This window comes from Carettochelys insculpta, chromosome 21, assembly GCF_033958435.1.
Source record: "Carettochelys insculpta isolate YL-2023 chromosome 21, ASM3395843v1, whole genome shotgun sequence".
Classification (NCBI taxonomy): domain Eukaryota; kingdom Metazoa; phylum Chordata; order Testudines; family Carettochelyidae; genus Carettochelys; species Carettochelys insculpta.
Genome location: NC_134157.1, coordinates 11,457,414 through 11,482,722, shown reverse-complemented (window position 1 = coordinate 11,482,722; position 25,309 = coordinate 11,457,414). Strand labels below are relative to the sequence as shown.

At 44.9% G+C, this 25,309-nt stretch overlaps 1 protein-coding gene across 9 annotated transcripts in view; it reads left to right on the top strand.

The window, feature by feature from the left end:
- Window positions 1-25,309, top strand: part of DNM1 (dynamin 1) — a 147,571-nt gene that overhangs the window by 76,212 nt on the left and 46,050 nt on the right. For 7 of the 9 annotated variants that reach the window (XM_075015879.1, XM_075015880.1, XM_075015877.1 and 4 more), the window contains exons 15-19: window positions 15,964-16,073; window positions 17,323-17,434; window positions 21,593-21,763; window positions 22,007-22,248; window positions 22,604-22,822. In XM_075015879.1, coding sequence (XP_074871980.1) covers window positions 15,964-16,073; window positions 17,323-17,434; window positions 21,593-21,763; window positions 22,007-22,248; window positions 22,604-22,822 — 854 coding nt within the window. Of the gene's footprint in view, window positions 1-15,963; window positions 16,074-17,322; window positions 17,435-21,592; window positions 21,764-22,006; window positions 22,249-22,603; window positions 22,823-23,293; window positions 23,693-25,309 lie in introns of those variants that run through there. The other 2 variants (XM_075015883.1, XM_075015875.1) reach the window with 1 other exon arrangement.

Genomic DNA, 25,309 nt, shown 5'->3' with positions numbered 1-25,309 from the left:
CCCCTCTCAAAAATTGAGGTGGATGGAATGGCACTCAGCACATTGCTCCCCTACCCTGTTATGGCAGGATTGGCATCAAGGCTGAGTAGAGACATCTGGGTCCCATTAGTGAAATACCAGCCTTACCACAATGCCACTTTGTTTTCTTCCCCTCCCGCCAAGGAAGGACTTGGGACTTAAGTGTCTTGAAGGTTCCAGCATCAAGTGTGATTGAGGACAGAGCTCCTGCTGCTCCTGGGAGGATTGGTGGGGGTGGAAAGCTGGCTCCTTATTCTGTCCTGCTGCCAAGAGCCCTTTCTTTGGGTTCCCGCTCCATTTTCCCTCCAGTCTCCTTTGTATGAGTCAAATCCCTCACCTCATGTATACTTCTGCTGTAGAAAGGGGGATCAGCTTGGGTTTGAGGATCCCACACAGGGAGTCAACACCTCCTGGGTGCTGCTGGGTTCTGTCTCTAGAACATTTGTGGGAGAGCAAGATGGTGGATTGGCAACTATGCAGATCCAGTGACGATTCTCTTCGAGAGAGGGCAGTCTCACTACCACACTGCACCCCTGAGATAAGAATGGCAGCCATGGTATTGTAGACAGTTGGTATTAGATACCCATTTACCATAGTGATGAGCATGGTACGAGAACCTATGCAGAAAAAAATACGTGCCCTTCTGCTTAATACCCTTCAGACCTCTACAGCACGCAGCCCGGCTATACAGGTAGGATCCAGGCTTTTCTTCTAGTTCTCTAGGTGGCAGAGGGCATTAAGCCCTGAGACATAGTGAACAATATGCTACGTGGTTCCTATTAGCAAGGCCTACATCTCACTGGAATGAGTCCAGCCATGGACCTTGCATTTGGTACATGTAAGTCCATTTCAACTGGGATGCATGTAATTTCATTCGTGTGTTAATGTGTATACATCTGGGGGTGGCTGCACATACAAGTGACTATACTTTGCTTCTTGTACTTATGGGAATATGGATATGTATATACTGTATAGCTCAGACCTTTTGTCCTTTCTTATGGAGAAGTTTCATTAAGGTTATGTCGAATAAGGTCTAAGGAGCGCAGGACTTGGCTCATACCTGAGTGAGGGCATCATGTATTACCCTAGCTAAAGGCCAAATATGTGTGTGTCTTGCTGAAATGCACGGGGGAACCTGCTCACAGGATCCTTACATAGAGTGAAAATGCTTTATGTGGAAGTAGAATGAGAGTAGCAAATAGTTTCATTGCAGCAAAGGTGCAATATGTTATTCCAATATGTTGTTCTGTGTAGACACCAAGGCCAGGTCTACACTCCAGCCTGACACCTGTTGGCTGAGCGCTTGAGTGGCTGCCCACCAGAGATTCAAATGCCACCCAGCTGATTAGCAGAGAGCCAATGGAGCCCACATCTGGCAGCATATGTTTCTATTGGTGGTACACATCTGCACATGTCTTGGTGCACTCAACAAAATGTATTCCATGCATGGATGGAAAAATTAGAAGGAACACTGGACATTGGCATAAGTACGTCACTCCGGGGAATGAAAAGTCCACGTTTCCTGAGCAACGTACTTATGCTGACCTAGCCCCCAATGTAGAGAGTGTTAAATCAATGGAAAAGATCAAGCTCTCCCATCTTTATAGCATCATCTTCACTAAAGTGCCACAAGAGCACCACTGTCTCTTTTCAAGCGTAGACCTGCTCCAAGAAGGTTCCACTAAATATTGCACTAAATGTGTGTGTGTGTGTGTGTGTTTGTGTGTGTGTGTGAGACATGAGAAATGGCGGGTGAGTGTTTTGAATGTCTTTAGATCCATGCATATGATTGGGAATCTGTTACATTCTTCATACACTTGTTTGAGTCTGCTCGGTCAGAAGTGTGCCTTGACTCCACGTTGTGCTGGCTTTGTACTGCCCTTCTCTTCCATCACTGGAGAATGCAGGCAGATTCTTCTGGCTGGGGGGGAAGCTGTGACTGTATTCACACACTTTTAAGTGTCCATTTATCACACATCAGACCTTGGCTCCTTTCCAGTTCTAGCTAGAAACTTCAATGATAGGATAACAATACATCTCTCTCTCAAACCTGCATTTTCAGAAATATGGAGCAGATCATTCTTCCTGCAGCAAGTTGTAGCTCTCATGTATTAAGTCCCAGAGCAGCCCTCTCTGTTGTCTGTGCAGCGGCTCAAGCCCTGCCAGCCATCAGGATAGAGCTGTAATGGGAGAATGTGGGTAGCTTGGAGCAGTTGCAATTCAAATTCAGACTGGATTTTGTCACCTGTTTTGAGAACACAGAGCTGGATATGCTCCAAGACTCAGTCATTCCCAGATATCATCCTAGCTTCAGGATCTCCCTCTACAACACACATTCCTTCCCTCCCTCCGTTTCTACTCTGTTGCTCATTCATTCATTCTCATGCTCTTTCTTTTATTCATAGTCTTTTTTTTCCTCGCACTCTCTCTTTGTTCTTTCTCTCTCACTCATTCTCTTTATCTGTTTTTGTGCAAACATATCCATTACCTTTCCATCCCTGTTCATCCCTATAGAAAGGACCGCAATCAACTTCGAAAGTGACTTCCCAGTTCTCCAAATCTGAATTTTTTTAAATAAAATAATCAGAATTTATTATACCATAAAATTCCCCAGCTGGCCTCTTGCTGGTGCTTCATCTCACCCCCTCCTCACACAGGGAACTTGATAGTCTCCGTTCCTGTGGCCTGGACAGTTACAGCAAAGGTCTGCTTGAGAAACACAAGCCATACTGAATGGGTCTCAGAGGGACAAGCATGTGAAGCCAACAGAAACAGCGGCAAAGGGAGGGTGAGGAAGGACATGGAGGAAATGAAAAAGGGACAGGGAGTGGGATGGTGAACAGTGAGAGAGAAAGGTGATCATCAGGTAAGGAGCCAAGTGGCTGTTTCCCAGCAGTCTGGGGGAGGTAGGTGAACTTAGCATGCATTGCTCAAACCCCAGCATTTCTCCCCGCCATGCAGGCATTTCCATCCCTGTGCGGCACCGGCAGTGTGTGTGGTGTATCCCAGCACAGCCTAACCAATGTGCAGACTACTGTACAATCTCTTAGTCCTGAACAGGTAGTCTGAACACTGGGCAGACGGAGTGGAGCCTCTGTGTCCAGCTGTCCAGCTAGCAGCAGCACGTTAGTCCTTCCCCATTTCTGCCTCAGGGCTGGTGTTTGGGGGATAAAGAGACAGTTAAGAAAAGTCCGAGTCCTGCCTGAAGAAGTTTCCTCCACTGGCAGCTGAGAAGTGGAGGGGATTGCTCTCTGCCTGCACCTCACATTGAGCGAAACTTCAAACCCCATTTTCTTCCGACGTTGACATCAAAAGGCTCATATCCACGTCCCTCCAGGCATGTCATACCTTTAAAAAATAAAAATAAATTACTGCTGTTCAAACCCAGGAGAAAATGTTTTTAAGTCTTGGCCGTTGCCCAGATGTGCAGACTTCGTTGCTTAATTCACCCACCCACATCTGGCACAGCAGTTGGTGGCCGCGGGTGGGAGGACGCTCAGGCCCAAAGCATCCTGATCTCCTTCCGCCCAGCTCTCAGTCCAGTAGAACGACGCTTTACCCAGGGTCCGGAACAAAGCGCAAATAAGACCAGCCTTCGCTTCCAAGCCATAACAAGGGTCCTTTGACCTGCGTTGGCCCGTTGCCTTTGCAGCTAGCCTCCGGCTACCATGGGAGCGATTCGAGTTCCCTCCTTTCCTCCCCCCATCGCATCTGGCACTCACTGTACCTCTCTCCCTCCCTCCTTCTGGTCTTTGCTCCCTCCCTTCTCTTGCTTCCCTTCTGTCTTTCTGCCTCAATTGACGTGGCAGTGCAACGCTAACTAGACTCGAGGGAGGAGCTTGTTGGCTGCTGGAGAGTTCAGAGGTTGACAGGAAGTGAGCCATCTGACGGATAAGGTTGCGAGGAGGAAAGAAAGGTTCCATACTTTGGATGGAATCAGGGAATGCTGTTTTCTCTTTGATGGTCGGCTCCTGTGTAGCGATTCCAGATGTTACCCGGGCCGTGTGGTTCGCTTCCTCTCTTATGCTGCAGGGACAAAGCATGCTTTAGGTGCAATATGTGACCTACCAGCGCACACAGAGGAGGGGAAGCCAGAGAAGAGGATTTAAATCTGTGGCTAAAAACATGAATGCTCGGGGCTTTTGTCTTGTTCCTGGTTGGTTAAACCCAGGATGAGGAGCATTTAAGGGCTGGAGGGAAATCGGCTTGTTTATTTCCCCATTTAAATGTCATAACCCAGGAATGAGGTGACAACACTGAGCAAACAAAAAGGCCCTAAAATGAGCACCATTATAAGCTGTTCCTGAAAGCAATACTGACTGGAAACAGGGTTTAACTGGGGTAATGGGGAGTTTGATGGGGCAGATAAGTTTTAGGAAGTCTGGGGGAATTGTCCACTGTAAATATTTTTGAAAATACTGAATTCCTGGTACAATTTGATCTGTTACAAAAGTGATGACGTTACTCTTCCAAGCTAATTTCATGATCTTCCTCAATATCATTTGTTTTTGTTAAGGGTAATTTGACCCCATCTGGTGGGGATGACTGCCTAAGGCAGGGAGATCACTGCAACCCTCCTGCCTGTTTGCTGGTAGACTTTTAACAAGTGTCTCTTTAAAACCTCCTCCAGCACATCAGCTCCAGAGAAAAGCAAAGTACTTTAGCATTAATAGTAATATTTGGTTCAGTAATAATTATTTTTAAGCATCAGAACACATAGCTTTGGACTCTGCACAAAGTTTCACTTGTCATACTAGCTTCTGGGATTGGCAGATGCCTATTAAGTGGCTTCATTACTGCTTGAATGACTCTTTGACAGGTTCTGCTAATAGATCTGGAAGGTTAATTAGATCTTCTGTGAAGGAAGCAGAGCCACAGTACAGGACTTGAAAGAGGCAGGTAGGTGGACATTAAGACCCAATGGTGCCCCAAATCTTCTGGTTCCCTACACAGCAGCAAATTTTGTGTATAGGTAAACACAACTTTGTTCTGCTTATCTTGGATTTGTCCTTCTGCTTAATTATGGTGAGGTCTGATAGTTATGTCCTAGCACTTCAAGAGACAAATTCCAACTTTAGATGCATGTATGGGCTTCTCATGAGCTTCAGATTCCTATGTATGCAGTATATAAAACACCAACCCTTTCTGTACAGAGTGCAGGTGGGTAGAGGAAATAGCCTGTGTAAAAAACCAGGAGCCCTCTTTCCAATCAAGATATACTTTATTCTTAGCTGACTATTTAAAATGTATCTGAGGATGAAGGGAAAGAGGAAAACAGTGCATTCAGTTAACAATGCAAATCACAACCTGCCCTGAGTGCAGGAGAATGGACTTGATGACTTCTAAAGATTGCTTCCAGTTCTAGTATTCTGTGACTCTAAAATACACTCCCCCCTGTACAGAGCCAAAGTAACAAAGCTATGCAATGGTGAGGCCTCTTTTCAGACACAGAACTACATATATAGGTGTAGTTCAAGGCTACGACTACGATGGAAATTTGATTTTATTAAACTCTATTTATAACACTGGGTTTTATAAGTTCTAATTTGACTATCCTCACCTCCCCCCAGGCTTCCCACGAAGTCAACTTATTGCTGCCACACTCAATCACCAAACATTGACTGCTGCAGCAGTGCATTGTGGGAACTTATCCCACAGTTCCCTCAGCCCTGTCACATTCTGGATATTTTTGCTGGTGCAGCATGGGGAAAAAATGCCATGCAAGTAGTTGTAGGTATGTGATGTCATCTTCCCACATTGCATTGTCCTCATTTCCCTCCCATGGTAAGCAAATAGCCATTTTTCCAAGAGGAAGGAAGGAAAATTAGGGCATCAACAAAGACAGCCAAATTCACTGAAATCTCTTACTTGTACAACTGAATTGCTTTTTATAACTATAGTTGTAACTGACTTATCAAAGATTTTACAAAACACAGCAGGTGTCTGAGTCTTCTCAATGGACCTTCTAGCCACTGTCCCCCCTCCCTTGATTTCATGTGATTCCTGAAAATAATACAGGAACAATGCAAAGCTTGAAGAAAGAGTAGGATAATAAAGGTTTGGAAAAAGATTTTGTGACACGGGGTTTTTGGCTTCCCAGTCCATTACACAGCTTCTGCACCCTGGGATCACCCAGCACTCTGTGTCTTCTCAACTGGCTCTCCACCCATGCTTTCCTGTGTTAAAGGAGTTAGGAAAAAGACATTGGGCTTCCAAAATGGGTTGGGGCTGACATCTCTTGCTTTCACAACTGAAATATCAAAGATACATTACAAAAAGCAGGCATATGCAATGGGCTTACAGTGCAGCAAGGTTTCTTTGTCTGTGTCTTCTCAACTGGCCTTCCACCCACTGTTTCCTTTGTTAAGGGGGCCAAGGCGTGAAGAAAAAGGTTAGGGAAAAGATTTTGGGCTTCCTACTGCACTAGACAGAATTGTGCAACACAAGGGATGGAGCTTGCCAAATTTCAACAAGCAGTGGTGCTCTGGTCATGGGGTTAGCACCAAATGACTGCCAGTGCCAGACCCCCTCATCCCATGGTGGGGGGGGTTGGGTGGATTGGAGGATGATGAGCCAGTTGAAATTGTTCCCTGAAAATCTTTTTTGTTAGTGGGGCAGTGTGGGGGGACCATGGCTGCAGAGGCAGTTGAAATGGTCCCCCCAGTGGCAGCAAGACCACAAAAATCTTAGCTGCTGGGGGAGACTACACCTACGGCGGCAGCAAGCCCCCAAAAGTCTTAGCTGCTCTTATACCCTTCATTGCATGCAAGCCAGGACATGGTGCTGCGTGGCAGCATGGTCTGCGCTGAACAGCAGCCACCTCCTTTTATTGGGTCGGGGGCCTATCCACGTGATGTGGTTGGGCTCAGGAAGACCCCAACTTGCATGGTGCCTGTGAGAGAAGTGGGAGGCCCTGGCACAAATGTAAACCGCAGAAAAGGAGTTTCTTGGCCTCTCTTTTATGCATGACACGTCCCCCCAACAGCCTAGCTGCCATGTGGTGTGGCAGGGCAGGGTCTGGCACCAGCACTGGCTAAAAAAAAGTGGTCAGCCTCCAGAGAGAGAAACAGAACCAGGAACTCTGTGTTGAGGCTATTTTAAGAACATAAGAATGGCCATACTGGGTCAGACCAAAGGTCCATCTAGCCCAGTATCCCGTCTGCCGACAGTGGCCAATGCCAGGTGCCCCAGAGAAGGAGAACAGAAGACAATGATCAAGTGATTTATCTCCTGCCATCCATCTCCTGCCCTTGTACTGAAGGCTAGGGCACCATACTTTATGCCTGGCTAATAGCCATTTATGGACCTAACCTGCAAAAATTTATCGAGCTCTTTTTTAAACCCTAATAGAGTCCTGGCCTTCACAGCCTCCTCCGGCAAGGAGTTCCACAGGTTGACTGTGCGCTGTGTGAAGAAAAATTTCCTTTTATTAGTTTTGAACCTACTACTACCCATCAATTTCATTTGGTGTCCCCTAGTTCTTGTATTATGGGAAAACGTAAATCATTTTTCTATATTCACTTTCTCCACACCATTCATGATTTTATATACCTCTATCATATCGCCCCTCAATCGCCTCTTTTCCAGACTGAAAAGTCCCAGTCTCTCTAGCCTCTCCCCATATGGGACCCATTCCAAACCCCTAATCATCTTAGTCGCCCTTTTCTGAACCTTTTCTAATGCCAATATATCTCTTTTGAGGTGAGGAGACCACATCTGTACGCAGTACTCAAGATGTGGGTGTACCATAGTTTTATATAGGGGAAGTATGATATCTTTTGTCTTATGATCTATCCCTTTTTTAATAATTCCTAACATCCTATTTGCTTTACTAACTGCCGCTGCACACTGCGTGGATGTCTTCAGAGAACTGTCCACTATAACTCCAAGATCCCTTTCCTGATCTGTCGTAGCTAAATTTGACCCCATCATGTTGTACGTGTAATTTGGGTTATTTTTTCCAATGTGCATTACCTTACACTTACCCACATTAAATTTCATTTGCCATTTTGCTGCCCAATCACTCAGTTTGCTGAGATCTTTTTGTAGTTCTTCACAATCCCTTTTGGTTTTGACCGTCCTGAACAACTTGGTGTCATCTGCAAACTTTGCCACCTCACTGCTTACCTCATTTTCTAGATCATTGATGAACAAGTTGAACAGGATCGGTCCCAGGACTGACCCCTGGGGAACACCACTAGTTACCCCCCTCCATTGTGAAAATTTACCATTTATTCCAACCCTTTGTTTTCTGTCTTTTAACAATTCCCGATCCATGAAAGGATCTTTCCTCCTATCCCATGACTGCCTAATTTACATAAAAGCCTTTGGTGTGGGACCGTGTCAAAGGCTTTCTGGAAATCTAGGTATATTATGACCACTGGGTGCCCCTTGTCCGCATGTTTATTAACCTCTTCAAAGAATTCTAATAGATTAGTTAGACACGACTTCCCTCTGCAGAAACCATGCTGACTTTTGCCCAACAATTTGTGATCTTCTACGTGCCTTGCAAATTTATTCTTTACTATTGTTTCTACTAATTTGCCTGGTACTGATGTTAGACTTATTGGTCTATAATTGCCAGGGTCTCCTCTAGAGCCTTTTTTAAATATTGGTGTTTTGTTGGCCGTTTTCCAGTCATTGGGTACCAAAGCGGATTTAAAGGATTTTGAATGGGTAGATGCACTCACAGCACTGATAGCAAAGAAAGAAAGATGTTTCTTAGTCTCTCATATAAGCATGACCCCACAGCCACTGCTTCCCGGTGCTGAATTAAAATTGGCAGGCTTCTTGTTACCTAATTCCTACACACCTGGAGAGCAGCGGAGATGGAAGCAGCCAGAGCAGAGCACTGTGGGGCATTGTGAGATACATATGGGACACCTCTGGAGGCTAATGAATTCGATTTTAAAGATGTGTCAGAGAGGTAGCCGTGTTAGTCTGTAGCTTCAAGAACAACAGGAAATCTTGTGGCACCTTATAGACTGACATATTTTGAAGCATAAGCTTTTGTGGACAAAAACCCGCTTCATCAGATGCATCAGTGGGGGGTGGTGGTTTCAGAAGGGTATTTAAAGAATGGGGTCCCAGAAAAAGGGAGGGCTAGAGCTGACAAGGTCTATTCAGCAAGGTGGAAATGGCCCATTATCAATAGTAGGTATCAAAAGAAGAAAAAAGAAGTCAGATCAGACAGGGGGATATGAGCCATTGTCAGAGTCTAATGGGGAGATCTTAACACCCAGGGCAAAGAAGCTGCCTTTGTACGCTGCGAGCCACTCCCAGTCTCTGTTTAATCCTTGGTTAATGGAGTAGAATTTGCAAATAAATTGCAGCTCAGAGATTTCTCTCTCCATTTGATTTTTGAAATTTCTTTGTTTCAGGACTGCCACCCTTAAATCTGCCACTGGGTGCCCAGGGAGATTGAGGTGTTCTCCCACAGGCTTCTGTACATTACCATTCCTGATGTCTGATTTATGTCCATTTATTCTTTTAAGTAGAGACTGTCCAGTTTGGCCAATGTAGATTGCAGTGGGGCATTGCTGGCACATGATGGCATATATTATATTAGTAGATGTGCAGGTAAAGGAGCCCCCGATGGTATGATTGATGTTATGTCCTGTGATGATGTCATTGGTGTAGATATGTGAGCAGAGTTGGCAGTGAGGACCATTGCAGGGGCTGGTTCCAGTCCTAGAGCCACTGGTTTGTGATTTGTAGTGGCTGGTGAGGATTTGTTTAAGGTTGGCAGGCTGTCTGTAGGTGCTTCCACACTGGCCTTCATTTGGACTTTTAATTTCAAACTTGACACTACACTCAGTGGGTTTCGAAGATGTTTTGATATTGATATCACTGCTCCGTACATTGAGCTAATGGTATTTACAGTGAAGACAGCACTGTTGTAATATCAAGCTAACTGCCTTAAATTCAAATTTATCTTGTAGTGTAGATGTAGCCTGAGCCCTTCCCCCAAACACTGTGCTTTGCCTTTCAAGACTAGGGGTTCATGGCCAGTGGAGCCCAGTGGCCTTGCTGCCCCCAGCTCCCCTTTCCATGGAGGTGCCTCCCCTCAGCCTCATAGAGCTGATTTTTACTGTGTACATGGGGTGTAGGCTTCCTGCATAGACACTTTATTATTCCCCTCATGCAAGTTCTGCTCTCTTTAGTGTCCTCTATGCAAGCACTGTGATTATATTTAGGAATTATGGTCCTTTAAAAGGTGTGTGAAAGAGCAGGCCAATATCCTTTCTCTATATATATTTGCACTTTAGTGTCCTACTTACTCCAATCCTCCTCCCCCTGGTCTGGTTCAACATAATTTCTTGGCTATGCATGTGTTTCATGGGATAGATATTTTGCTCCTGAGAGGGCAGCCTCTCCTCTGCTACCACCATCTTTTCTGCTTTGCTGCCGAAATGAGACATTTGATGAGAAACACAGACCTTCTGGGATCAAGCCAAGATCTTTGAACTATGCTCCACAAAGCTACCTTCCCCCTCCCAATGTATGGCACCTAGTTCTTCCTCTCTGATTTTTGCCTGCATCTGTCAGTCTGGGGTGGGGGGACCATCCCTCCTCCCCTTTTGGCTGCACTGTTCCTGGGATGTCTCAGTCACCACACACAGCCTGATTGCTAACATATGGTCAGAGGGCTCGGCCAAAGCTTTGAAAGGCTCAGCCTTCGGCAGCTTGTTACAGTCTTTCCTGTCTCTACATTCAGGAAATGAAGTCAGAGTATTGATATAAAACAGGCTGGGATGAAAACTGAGAAGATGGAAAGAGTGGAGCTAGGACTTTTGAGAGACTGGGGTAGACGTGTGGTGAAATGGTGTATCAGAACAACAGGGGCTTAATGTGTCCTTGTGCACCATGCTGCAATAAGGTGCCAAGGGATCTATCTCCTGGCACCCATGCTCTAGCTCTTATATGGCTCTCATTACCCCTAAACCTGAAAAATTGTATGCTAGTGAGCAGGAGTATTGCCCCTTGAGGTTGTTTGTTTAAATCTTGCTCTAGGGCAGGGGTGGGCAAAGTTGGGGAAGGCCCCCTATGGGGGATGTGAAATTTCAAAAGGGAGGTGCAGCATGATTGGCTGCTATGTGTCAGGCTCATCCATCTAATTAAAAATGTTGAAATATGTTACTGTGTTGTGTATGTGTATTCACATTTACATACAGATTAATAAAGTTTTTGCATTCAACATTCTTAATTTCTTACACATGCTGAAAGGAGGTTTTTTTCATATGAATGCAGCAGAAATTTCCATCTGTTTGGATTATATTAGACAGGTTGAGGGCACCATGCTAACTGCAGGAACAAAAAGTGGATTCTGTCATAAAAAGTTTGCTCACCCCTGCTCTAGGCTACAGATGCACTGTCCTCAGAAACTGGCAACCTGGCACTAGCATTCCATACAATGGCATTCACTGCCTTCACATCTTAAGGGAGGGAAACACGGTGCTAATGTTTTGGCTCCTACTTCACTTAGAGGTTGGAAGTGCAAATCCACACGTTTGTGGCTCCTAATGCACCGTAGAGTCTGGGGTCCAAAATCTGACCTCAGTTTCATTGGCGTAAATCTGGAGAAAGTTCCAAATCATGATCACATTAATGTTAATGATAAATTACCATTAGCTGTAATGGATCCAGGGTTTGATCCTAACCCCATTAAATTCACCCTTGATTTATCTTGATGAAATGAAGATCATACAAGATCTTTTGAGTGCAAATCCTGGTACTAGAACAATGGTGTGGGGTGTGGCAGCATTGAGAGGCTAGAAGCATTACAGAAGCAACTCCTATGTGATAAAGGGGAAGAACGCCAAGGCCTTGATGGAAGTAAAATAAGTAAAAGGTGAAAACAGACATAACCCATCACCTAGGTCTTAGGACGCAGAGAATTCTGTTGCCTTATCAGTTGATTTCTTGCTTTTTTTTTTCCTATTTCCTTCTTTTACATCAAGCTCCAAACTTTCCTGACATTTTAAAAAGATGTGAAAAGCATTTTCTAGATCTTATTCCTTTTGCTGCCATCCTCATTGAAGTTACTTTCTTGGAGAGCACAGAGATTGCACGTGAGGGACATGTAATTTAGCTTCAGTTAGTAACAGAGAAGTAGATGTGCTAGTCTGTATCCTAAGAAACCAACCCAGTACTCATGTAGCACTTTAAAGACTAACAAAATAATTTAGTAGGTGATGAGTTTTTGTGGGACAGACCTACTTCTTAGCTTTGGTAGGAGAAATTTCTGGGGGACTGATTGGCTTGCCTGGGGGCTTAGCAATGGGTGGTCTTTTCCTCTAGGCCAGCAGTTCCAACGCAACCCAGAGAAGTAGTGACTGAAATTCATTTGCAATCTGGAAGCTGTTAGTGACTTTCAGAATGTGAAATGAGTTATATGGGTTTCAAGCATATTTCTAATCAATAGGCATCTGAGTCACTAAGTACGTACCCCCTTCAGTTAAAACTAGCTGGCTCCTTGATTGGCAGTTTCAGCAAAAAATACAGAGGAATTGAGGTCTGAATGCCGCTTCTATCTTTGATCCCTCTCGATCAGTGATGGGACGGGTACAGAAGCTCTGTTGCTCCCCAAACTGCCTCCTGTTCTGCCCGTGTGATTCCCAGAGACCATCAGTTTCCAGGACAACTTTCCCAGCACCAGATTATATTGTAACAGATAATGTCATTTGACTTTTTCATCGGGGCCATGTGGTGGAGTATGCTGGTATACTTAGCTATCTCACCAAGTCCCATTAATTCCTGATTGAGGCCTATAAGGCCATTATAGTGGCCAGATCATTATCTTTGGCCACTGATTCCATCTGCCTATTAAATGTATCAGCAGAATCACCCTCTACAGTTGCTTTTCTGCCCTCATGTTTTCCAGATGGATTTTGGGAGCTCTGCTAGAAGCTTGCCTGCCTTTACTATTCCCTTTCCCCTGTGAGGGATCACATTTCTCCATGTTTCTAGCAGAGACAAGCATGACGTATACACAACCCATACACAAGGGGGACATAATACAGTTCTATTGGAGTAGTCTCAGAGAGCTGCACCCTGCTTCAATGTGAGGAGTTTGGTACTATGGCTCCCTCTCTTGATCCCTTTTGATAAAGCAATACCTGCTTAGTGTCTGAGGGCCCAGAGCAGACTGACTTGTTTATGAGCGGGCGGTATTGCATGGTGGGGGCCTCACGGTCGATTGACTCCTTGAGGGATGGGGGAACAGGCCTTCCTGGGCTCCCTTGCTGGCTGACTGAAAGTGTAAAGAGGGTAGACTGTGAAAGTCCCCTTGTTGAGTGACTTCTTGATGGCTGTGAGTGCTCAGCTCCTGACTGACTTGAGAGACTGGGGCAGTCCTGGCTGTGAGGGCCCTGCTTAGGGTGACCACTTTTGCTGGATGGAAATAAGGGGAAACTACATAGAAAAATAAGGGGCAGTGCTTTATTTGAGGGGCATTTTAAGAAAATACCATTTTCCCCTTGCATTTTATCTATTTTTTCTTAAATGCACATTTCTGCTGCCCTCAGGTATATAATGTAATTATCATGAGTATTGATTGAATATTTAAAATGGTATTTATTGTAGTTTTAATACATTTTTAATAGATCATAAATTAAGGGATGGGTGCCCTAAGGGGCAGGTCAAGGAAATAAGGGCAGGTCCTTTAAAATAAATGATGAGTCATCCTAGCTCGGCTGAATGGCTTCTTGAGGGGAGGGGGGAAATCGAATGTGAAGACCCCGTTACTGTCTGACTCCTAATATGTGATTGAATAAGCCGTTAGGCTGCTCTAGCTGACTGATTCCATAAAGAGATGAGGGAATTAGTCTGTAAGGGCACAATTGCTGACTGGCTTGTTGGGGGAATAGGGGAGTTGGGATATGAAGGCAGTGGTGCAGTCTGACCCCTTGAGGTGAGTGCAGAGCAGGGCTGTGCCATGCCATGTGGCTAACCAAGTCCTTGAGAGTATGGAAGAATTGGGCTGTGAGTTGTCATTTGCTGACTGATTCCTTAAGAGGATGGGGAATTGGCTTCTGAAGGCTGAGTCCTGGAAGTGATGCAGGTGCCACTGCTAACTAAAGGCATGTCTCTACTTACTGCAAGATTGATGTACTTGAGGTGGATCTTCTGGGGTTCAATTTAGTGCACATAGTGGGGCTGCACTAAATCAAACAATCCAGTGCTGCCATCTACCCTGGTGCTCCTCACAGTCGCAAAGAGCCAGGGAAGTCAAAGTCGACAGGAGATTTTCTCCTGTTAACCTTCTTCTGTGGGGATGGCAGCAAAAATCGATTTAAGATACATCAACTCCAACTACGTAATGTTCAGAGCTGGAGAGCCGTGTCGTAAATCAGTTGTGTTTTCCCCCTAGTGTAGACCCAGCCTGAGTCCTTATGGGTATGGGAGAGCTGGGCTGTGACAGCCCTGCTGCTGAGTAACTACTTGAGGAGATGGAGGAATTGGGCTGCAGGGGGCCCATTACAGACTGATTCCTTGAGGGGATGGGAGAGCTGGACTGTAAAAGCCCAATTGCTGAGTGATGGTTTGAAAGAATGGAGGTAAATGGGCTGGGAGTGCTCAGTTGTTGTCTGACAATGAGGTAGAATGGTAGGTAGGCTGTGGGTTTCCTATTGCTGACTGGCTCAAGGCAGTGATGGAGCTGGACTGTGAAGGCTCCTTTGCAGACTGTCTCCTTGCAATGAGGGAGCTGGACTGTGAGGGCACTCTTGGTGACTGACTCCTTCAGGGGATGTGAAGTCAGGCTGTGAAGGCCTTTCCTTTTGCTGACTGGCAGTTTTATGGAATGGAGGGCATCAAATTATGAGACTGGGGTACGAGGGAGTGCTTGCCGACTGACTTCTTGAATGGATGTGGAATTCAACTGTGAGGGTCCCATGACTGACTGAGTCCTTGCGGGGACAGGGAGCTGGGCTGAGATAGCTATGCTGACTCACTCCTTAAAGAAATTGAAGAATTGGGATATGAATTCCCAGGTGCTGTCTGATTTATTGAGGTGTTCAGGTAGCTAGGCTACGGTGGTGCTGTTGCCAGCTGACTCCTTGAGATAATGGTGGGGCCAGACTATGAGTGCCCCTTTGTTGACTGACTCATTGAAGGAATAAGAGAGTTAGATTATGAAGATGCTCCTGCTGACTTACTGCTTTATAGGATGTAGGAATTGAGGGTTGGAGGCTAGACAGTGAGAAACCCTTTGCCGTCTGAGATCTTGAGGGGACGAGGAACAGGGCTGTGAGTGAGGGCCCATTTGCTGGATGACTGTTTTATAGTATGGGAAAATCAGGCTGGAAGAGTCTTGTTATTGACGGACATCTTGGGGAATTAGGATATGAGTTCCACTGCTCACTGGCTTCTTGAAAGAATGGGAGAATTCAGTTATGAGGACCCCATGACAGACTGGCTCCATGAGGGCATGGGAGATTTTGTCTGTGAGGGCTCAGTTGCTGAATGGCTGACTTTTATGGGACAGAGGAATCAGATTGAGAGAGGTCCCTTGCTGATGGCATGGAAGAATTGGGCTGCAAGTGCCAAGTTCGTGACTGACAATTTGAGGGTTTTATAGGAATTGGGCTATGAGTACCCTTTTGGTGACTGATTCCTTAAGGTGATGATAGAGCTGGATTGCATTAGAGACTCCTTACTGACTGACTCCTGTAAAGGATGGGGAAGTTGGGTGGTGAGGGTCCCATTACCGATGGACTACTAGAGAGGTTAGGGCCATCAAGTTGTGGGAAATGGATTTTGAGGATCCCGCTTGCTGGTGGACTCCTGGAAGGTTTGGGAATTAAGCTGTGAGGGCCCCATTGCTGTTTGACTTATTGAGGGAATAGGGGAGTGAATTCTGAAGATCCCACTGTTGACTAACTCTTTTACCAGATAAGGATTTGTTCAGTGGCAGTGAGTGACTATTTGCTGATCTTCTTTCAGGAGAAGGAGAAGAAGTACATGCTACCAGTGGATAACCTGAAGTTGCGGGATGTTGAGAAGGGCTTCATGTCCAGCAAGCATATCTTTGCTCTCTTCAACACTGAACAGAGGTGTCATCTTTTCTTCCGAGCATGCTAAACTCTTTCTTAAAATTACCTAAATCACATCTCTAACTTCAGCCCTGTAGTCACAGAGAAATGTCCGTGTTAGACTGTATTCTATCAAAACAAAAAATCAGTCATGTAGCACTTTCAAGACTAACAAAACAATTTGTTAGGTGATGAGCTTTTGTGGGACAGACCCACTTCTTCAGATCATAGCCTTACCAGAACAGACTCAATATATAAAGCACAGAGGTCCAAAAATTGTTATCAAAGTTGGCAAATCAGAAAAGCAGAGGGACGGTGGTGGGGGAGGAGGTTGTGGGGTGGGGAAGCTAAGAGATAGATAAAACATCAAAGTATGTTAAAAAGTTCTTATAATAGGTCAGGTAATTGCTGTCCCTGTTCAAATCACGTTAATGTGTCGAATTTGAAAAGAAATGTTAGTTTTGAGCATTCCTTCTGTAGACGATTGTTAAAGTCCCTTTTCAGTAGAACACAAACTTGTACAGCCCTGCACAGTATCTTTGGAACACCCTGGTATAGGATAGCAGGTTACAGAGAAGAGGAAGTAGAGAGATGGGATCTCTAAAAGAAATGTTGTTCTGATGGGATGAATATCTCCTCAGAGGACAGTCATTAGGAGAAAATCTGTTTTAAAAGACTCTGTGATCCTTCCCTATGCTCTTTATTATCATACCTGTTACTTCTCTGCAGTGCTTTGTGCAATGTGATCCCAGACTTCACCTAGCCAGGTTGCCTATCCCCAGGGATCTCTGTGGGCCAGATTGCTACTATTTGAATCCCTCTAGCTCCTTCCAGTTGGATAATAAAGTCAGTCCCAATAATTCATGAGCCCTAAAAAATGTGTGACTGAATGTGTTTCGAAAGACAATCTTCTCTCACACCTCCCAAGAGTGGTCTCTTTAGGGCAGGGTTGGGATCTGCTAGGGGATTAGAGTGAGGAAAACTAGGGTTAATAATGGAGAGTCATTTCCACCCTGGCTTTTTCATAGGGTACTCCAGTGCAGGGGAGGCAGGAGGATTTTAGCAGGCAATGAGAAGATAGACTCAGAGGGGTGGCCATGTTAATCCGTAGCTTCACAAATAATAAGCTGTCCTATAACACCTTAAAGACTAGTCTACGTTGTCATGGACACATAGACACATTAAGGATTTTAGAACTTTGACAGAGATGAGAAGTTGCTTTGCCGTGTGAGGAGAGTTGAAGTAACATATCTTATGTCTCACTTCTTAGGAACGTTTACAAAGACTATCGACAGCTGGAGTTGGCCTGTGAGACCCAGGAAGAGGTGGACAGCTGGAAGGCTTCCTTCCTGCGTGCAGGAGTGTACCCAGAGCGTGTTGGGGTAGGTTGAGAACTTGACCATCAGCTATAACAGGGTGGCATACAAGTGTCTTAGGAACAACAATTGAACAATCACCCTTTTAATTAAAGAGGAAGATATTGTAAGGCCCTTACCACTATTATCTCCTGCTGTGATTTAGAGTTGGAAGTCAGGCTGAACTTCTTGGTCTCAGCCTCCTCTGATACATACATACATACAATACTTCTTCCCTTGATGAGGATGCACAGCATAAAACCGTCATTAACTTTAAGATAGGGGTATAGTCCCTAAGGGCTTGTCTACACTACCACCTTCCTTTGAAGAAGGATGGTAATTAGGGTGTTGGGAGTTTACTAATGAAGTGCTGCGGTGCATATACAGCACTTCATTAAGCAAACTCCGCCCCCACAGCAACTTTGAAGTTTTAAACAAAATTTTGAGGAGTAAAGGGACTTTGAAGTTACCCCAGCACTTTGAAGTACCAGTGGGTGAGCCGCAGCTAGACGCGTGCCGGTACTTCGAAGTTTTAAACTTCGAAGTTGCCGCAGGGGGGAGTTTGCTTAATGAAGTGCTGTGTATGCACCGCAGCACTTCATTGGTAAACTCCCAACACCCTAATTACCATCCTTCCTTCGAAGGAAGGTGGTAATGTAGACAAGCCCTAAGGTCTGTAAAATCTAGGTACTTTAGATTTCTCAGTCTGGGGAGGTAACTTTCCAATGGTAAACTCTGCTAGGGAGAGATGAGGAGAGAGGAGAAGAAACACAAACACTACAATCAAACCTTGCTGAAGGCACTTCCCTTGCTTCATGCTGTTGGGAAATGTGCTTCAGCTCAAGGAAGAAGGGAATGGTCAATAGCAAAATCGTTTGAAAGTATTTAACCACGTCACCCCTAAATGGCAAGAGATTCCGAGACAGTGGCATAATGTTGGCCAGTTTTATTACTCATCAGTCCCTTTTCTCTATGGCCAGGTTTGGAGCTCCATCAGCTTTACCAGAGCTGTGCTCTCCTGTCAGGAAGGGTATTTTTAAAAATTATTTTGCTTGTTAGATATCTGAGTCGTCTACAATAGAAAGGTCCCTTGTCTCAAATATGTAGAACCTGGCCTACTGTGTTTCCTTGACTTTTTCTTTTAATCCTGTAATGACCAGTGTTGTGTTCTCTTAAGAAAATACTGTAAAAGCAGAAATATTATTACATACCGTAATCTACACTCATGTAGAGTTAGAGACATTCCTGAAACTTTTCAGTCTCTGACTTGGCAAAAGTCATTATAAATACTTATCTATTAGAGCAGTGAAAATTACTTGCCTGTCGATTTTTCAGACAGTTGTGTTTCTGGTAGGGTTTCATCCACCTTCTCTGCTAAATTTGAAGATCTCTGTTTTGTCTTGATGACTTTTTATCTTATAACCATTCGATGGGAAAGGGAGTGAGAGTTAAGGGGACATTAGGCCATATCCAAAATTACTGACATTAATGGAAGGACTTCCAATTACTTCACCTACTGTTGAGGCAGTGGAAAGATTTGGGATATTTTTGCTGCTATGTGACTGCTGTAATCCTTGTCCAATACTTAAGCACAAGACCCCATGTGAGGCGAGGGTAAAAGGAGGAGCCATTGCAAATAAGTAAATTTGTCATGACATCCATCTTTAATGAGCCATTTTCCATTGGAGGGGTTCCATTTTGATCATTTCAATTGAGTTAATGACCTGCTCAGCCTCTATGGCCCAGGGTGACTTAGTCCTTTTGACCTGTGTTTTTGACTGGGTTTGGTCTTATTTCCGTACAATGCAATAGTAGATGCTTCTCCTGCCTCTGAGACCAACTAAAATCTTCTTTTTATTTTTGTCATTTTTTTGTTTTTGTTTAATATGCTCAAACTGACCTGCCAGGACAAGGACAAAGTAAGTGACATCCCTTTTGCCTGTAACTGCCCCTTGGGGGCTCTTATCAGATAGTTCTGATTTGCTTGATTTTCCTTTTTCAGTTTCTGTCTCTTTTTTTCACCCTTTGTCATCATCTCCTGGGAGGCAATCACTCATTCTCCCTCTGTCCTTGTACCTGCTGTTGGATCATCTGCTGTTTGTTTCTGTTCTTGGCTTACGTTTTCCTTCTTCTCTTTTTATTCCCTCTCTTTGGTATTTGATTTCTGAATCTCATCAGAACTTTATTATTTTGGCAAATGATCCTCTTTTTTTTTTTCCTGAGTCATGTCTGAATTCCAGCTCCCTAGCTGCATGTTTCTCAGACCATAACACCTTCTATCCCTTTGAGGATACATACGATCCTTCCAACTGAAGCCGAAACAAAAGATCTCTGGAGGAAACAGAGACAAAATAACAGAAAATTTCCACTTTCTTTTTGAATTGTTTTCATACAAATTTGAGACAACATTGTGCTTCATTTCATGTCAGAAACAGCTGCAAGTCTATCAAAATGGGAGTGTGAGTGTGGGAAATTTAAAAATAAGATGATGAATAACATTTAAATAGAACATTGAAACACACACAGGAAAATCCTTTGTGTTTTGAAAACTGCCTGGAAATTAATCCCTAGTGGATGAGCTTTGGCAGGTGTGGTGTACAGCATTATTGTTGCCAGATTTAATTCTAGAGATAGCTGTATATTGTATTTCAGTTATGAGTGTGTGGGTTTTTTTGGGCTGTTTCACTGACTCATTAGGTGATCCTGAGCAAAATACTTCATCAGTGTGCCTCAGTTTCTTCACTGTGTAATGGAAATGAGGTGCTCTTACTTCACTGAGGGGTTGTGAGGATTAATTAATGTTTGTTGTTCCTTAGAGCTGACTTGAGCTCAAGCAAGGAACATTTCAGCCCAAATGGAAGTTTTTTTCATAAAGTTACAAACATGGGAAAACAGGAAGTTATGGTGCAAGTCCCAAAAAACACTAGTGAATAATATAAGTCTCAATCCTGTGGACCCAGGCCTTTGTTATCCGTTAAGGGAAGCTTTACTATTTTTTGTGCTATCACATTTGAGTACTTCACCTGTTAAAATTCAGACTACCATGTAGCATCCAGCTGTCCTTCCTTCTATCACCACCACCAGAACAGGGCCTATAAGGCTGTAACTCCTCAAGGTAGAGACTTGAGATAGCAGCCAGTCCAAGCAGGTCATTCACTCACATTTTCCTGGGTAGGTCATTTCTTCCTGCCCACAAGCCAGCTACCCTCTCCCTCCTCACCTTTGTATCAGCTGCAAATGATGCCCTCACATAGCAACTGCAAGACTGAGTACACTTTTCTTGAAACTGTTATTGCTCCTATAATCGCCACTGGCACCCAGAAACTCCTGTGATTGAGCTCCTTAGGTACCTAGATGGCTACACAGACACTAGGCACTTCTAAAGAGCTGTATAAATTGCATCATCTTTCCCCAATCCTGATTATGATGGCTCTTTGAGAGTCAGCCTGAACTAGCTGATAGATCTAGAATTCTAGTACTCAGGCTTCTGTCCACCTTGGCATTCTGAGACATGAGGTGTAAGCATGAAAACATACAAATGTGCACGTACACAGTCATACACACATGTGTACAGTTATAGTGTTTGTGGTGCATGTTCTATTAACCTATTTTAATATACCCATTGATGCATGTATGTTCACTCATCCTGCCCCTGTACATACGTCTGTGGATTGGAGCTCACTTTGTGCACACATATTGGTACACTTGTATGCACCGGGCCCTGCAGAAATGCGGGTGCATCTGAGTTCTGCATACAAACTGATCAATTCATGTTCGTGCTTTTGCACGTATGCTGGGTACACATTTGTTCACATGTATGGCAGCTAGTGACAAAAAATTAAGGAGGGCAGCATGCTACTAAATACCAACTTGTGAGTAAACTGGCTCTGATTTCTCCAATAACCAGCTTTCGTGTAGTGTGATAGGGCAGACTTGCACTAACATAGAAAATATGTTCATAGCCCTTCCTCAGTTGAGCTGGGGAAGGCTTACCTGGTTATACAAGCTGAATAATGCATTGGGAGTGAAGTTCAGAGTTAAAATCAAGTTGTTTCTCAAGTTTCTGCATGAAGTCCCTCCATTTCTCCCTCGCTGTCTCACATTTACTTTTTGACCCTGTTGGCAAATTAAAGAATTTCTCTCTCTTTTCAACTGCCGCTTCTCCCTTTTGCCCTCCGTCTGTAGGCTAGTGAAACAGAGGAAAATGGATCCGACAGTTTCATGCACTCTATGGACCCCCAACTGGAGAGACAAGTGGAAACAATCAGAAATCTTGTGGACTCCTACATGGGGATTGTCAACAAAACCATCCGAGACCTCATGCCTAAGACCATCATGCATCTCATGATCAACAACGTACATATACCCCTGCTTATCTTGTTTGGGACTGTGGGAGAACTAGAAAGAGAAAAAGACATGGAGAGAAGGAAAAAGATGAAAGGGAGAGACAGATGGGCGGACCAGTAGGATAGAGCTGGAGGAGAGAATGGGAGATAGAGACTAAATGAGGAGGAGAAAGAGAAGGGCTTGGCAGGGAAGATGATTCAGATGGAGGCTTTGATGATCGTGATTTTTCTGTTCCTTCTGCTGTGGTTACAGACGAAGGATTTTATCCATTCAGAGTTGCTGGCAAACCTCTATTCCTGTGGAGACCAAAATACCCTCATGGAAGAATCAGCAGAGCAGGCCCAGCGGCGTGATGAGATGCTCCGCATGTATCATGCCTTGAAAGAGGCACTCAACATCATCGGGGATATTAACACCACCACCATCAGCACCCCTATGCCCCCGCCGGTGGACGACTCCTGGCTGCAGGTGCAGAATATACCATCTGGACGCAGGTACCAGAGGCTCAGGAGGAGTGCACAACAAACCTGCCTGATGCCTCTTTAGGGGCTAGACAGGGCCTTCTGCTAGAATATGAAGGCTAATGGATGCTGAAGATTCTGGGGTGTGGAAAATTGTTGAGGCCTTGAAACTTATATAGGAGCTTTTAGGGTTTTGTACAGATGAATTAGGCTGTCAGACTCTTGAAGGTTATATGGAGGCTGGAGCAGTCTTGAGGGCAAACAGAAGGAGTGAAGGGATATGGAAGGTGATGTCAGGGCTGGATAGGTGCTGAAGGCTCTATGGGTTTTGGAGTGCTACTGTACATGCCTGTTGCTGCAGTTGAACTTCTCTTGGTTTGTTTGGTAGGTCTCCTACATCCAGCCCTACACCACAGAGGAGAGCTCCTGCAGTTCCACCAGCCAGGCCTGGATCTCGAGGTCCAGCTCCTGGACCTCCTCCTGCTGGTGGACCCACCCTGGGTGGTGCTCCCCCTGTGCCCTCCAGGCCAGGTGCTTCCCCTGATCCTTTTGGGCCCCCACCTCAAGTTCCATCTCGGCCAAACCGTGCTCCTCCTGGTGTTCCCAGGTAAGTCCTGAGAGACTTGTGCAGAGTAGGGAGAGATCAGGGTTTCGGGTGGCAGCTTTGGTAAGACCTTCCTCCTCTCAGCTTACAGAGCTGTCACGGGTCATTTGGGATAGGTGAAGCCTTTTTCTGTTATTTGAATCAATTCTGTAGTTGGGAACATTTGCTCCTTTGTTTTTAGTGCTAAAATTTCATGTTCTCAGGGGAGACAGTGAGGAGGCAGCCGTCTGAAAGAGAGGGACATCTTTCCTGCAAAAAACTACATGCCGGGTTTCGGAGGGATCTTGGGTCACAGCAGATTGTGCATGATAATCCCAATCAAAGCAGCAGTACTGGTACATGTTCTTATGAGTAAGAAACGAAAGTGCCGGGAGTGGGATGGGATAGGCCTGGGCAGTGGCTTGTGTTTTGTGGAAGTGAGAGCCAGGTCAGGGGCACCCCAGTGTGTTAGCTCTTTCTCCTCTCCTGATACAGGGTATTTCAAGGAGAGGAAGAAAGGACTTCCGCAAGATATGTGGATACATTTCCTACACAGATTGTCTGCTGCTTTCAGTACTAGTGGCCAGCTGGGTAGGAATATATTATAAGAACAAGTTGATTGGGAGGTGGACTTCCCTTAGAAGCACGCTTATTACTGTCTCAATTAACTACAAGTGCTAACCATACTTTCTAAGCCAGAGAGCTAATGTTACAAGTCACATTCTCATAAGGAAGCTTTATAGGATTGGGTCCTCCCCCAGGGTACAATCACCCTGTGCATACTTCTGACACTGTGAAATGAGTCACAAGTGCATTGCTAAGGACATTTTAGAAAGAGGCAGGACGGGAACCTAGGTCATATCAGTGTTGGACACTTGATCCCAGCCTGAGGAATTGAAAGAAATGGAATGATACAATGAATGGTAACCAGGAACTTCCCATCTGTAGGTGAAAGGAAGTCCGTTTCCTATGATAATGCCGTTTCCAGTGGGTGCTGATTGTGCATGTCAGAGGCCGCCTGGTCCTCTTCTATTAAAACGCTGTGTTTCTGATAGGTGTTCATATGTCAGTGTTTCCCAGACCCCTCTTCTGTGATAACACCCTGTCTTTGATGGGTGGTGATAGTATGTTACAGGCTGCCTGGTCCTTCCCCTGTGATAATACATTGACTCCCTGGGTGCTGCTTGTTCAGAGAGAGAGAGAGAGAGAGAGAGAGAGAGAAAGTTCTTTGACAGGTTATGTATCCAGCCCAGGGCAGGAGCAGGAGCAGGAGTGGATGAGTCCGAAGAGGATGCAGATCAGTTTTTATTGATTTGTTGGTGTGCAAATTAAGTTACCTTCTCAGAGCCTCTGCCCTGTCCTCTCCTCCGCCCCTTGGTGCTGTTCCCCCAGGGACCCAGCCACATATGCCTTGCTGCCCTCTCACAGGACTTGCAGTACCATTGGTAGTGCCTGTGGATATCTGCATGCTTCAGCTGTGTAGTTTTGGTCTTGTTTCTTGTACTGCTGATGCCTCCAATGCCACTAGTTTTCTGTTCATTTTTGATGTGTTTCCCACATTTCTTTCTCCATCTCCCTTTCACACCTTGTGCTTCATTTCCTCATTCATAAAAAATATTCTATATATCCTGGCCATCCTGGTAGGATCCCCTAAACAGCCTGAAATGAGCAGAGCTCCTTCCTCTAAGGGGATGCTTCTCCCTCTGCACCAGCCTAGATTGCTACCCCTAACCCCCTTGGTAACAGAAGTTTATGGTTGATTTCCTCTATCTGCAGCAGAGTGGTTCTGAACAAAGCAACAACATTGGACTAGAGGAAGGAAACTTGAAACGTCTAACTGAACAGGTCACTCTCCCTTGCCCTGGGGGCTGGAATGGTGTAGTATCTGTAGTGCAATCTCATTGCCCCAGGTTGGAGGGGAATGGGATGGTTCTGAAGGGTGTAGTGAAACCAATGCTCACTCACAGTTTCTCTCTCTCTTTCTCCCATTCTCTCTCCTCCATTCCTCTAACCTTCCAGCTGTTCATAGACTCCTCCCATGGCCTTATACTGTGTTTGCCATTTAGGTTTCTCCATTCACCAGGGAACCCAAATGACAACCTCTGTCCCTTTTCTGTATATAGAATAAGAAAGTTCCCCTCTGGCAGGAGGCTTGAGTCTTTCTGCCATGGGTGAACAGGTATCATCTCCATTGTTGCTTTTCTTTTAATACCCATCTTACACGTGTGTATAGGTATGGATGGATTACACTGAGTGCCACATGAGTGCGAATCGGAACTTGTTATCTTTACAGTGTGAGTGGGTCATACCGTGGGAGTGAGTACAGTGAGGAAACAGGATTTTTATGCTTGCATGGATGTGTGTGCATATGCCTGTTGTATGTATGTGTGTGTCATCTCCATCTGGTTTGTATGCACATCTGGATTCAAGGCTGGTGATGTTGGAGTATTCTTTACTGAGTGCACCCACAGACACATAGAGACACTTATGCATGTGCTATTGAAACAAAAA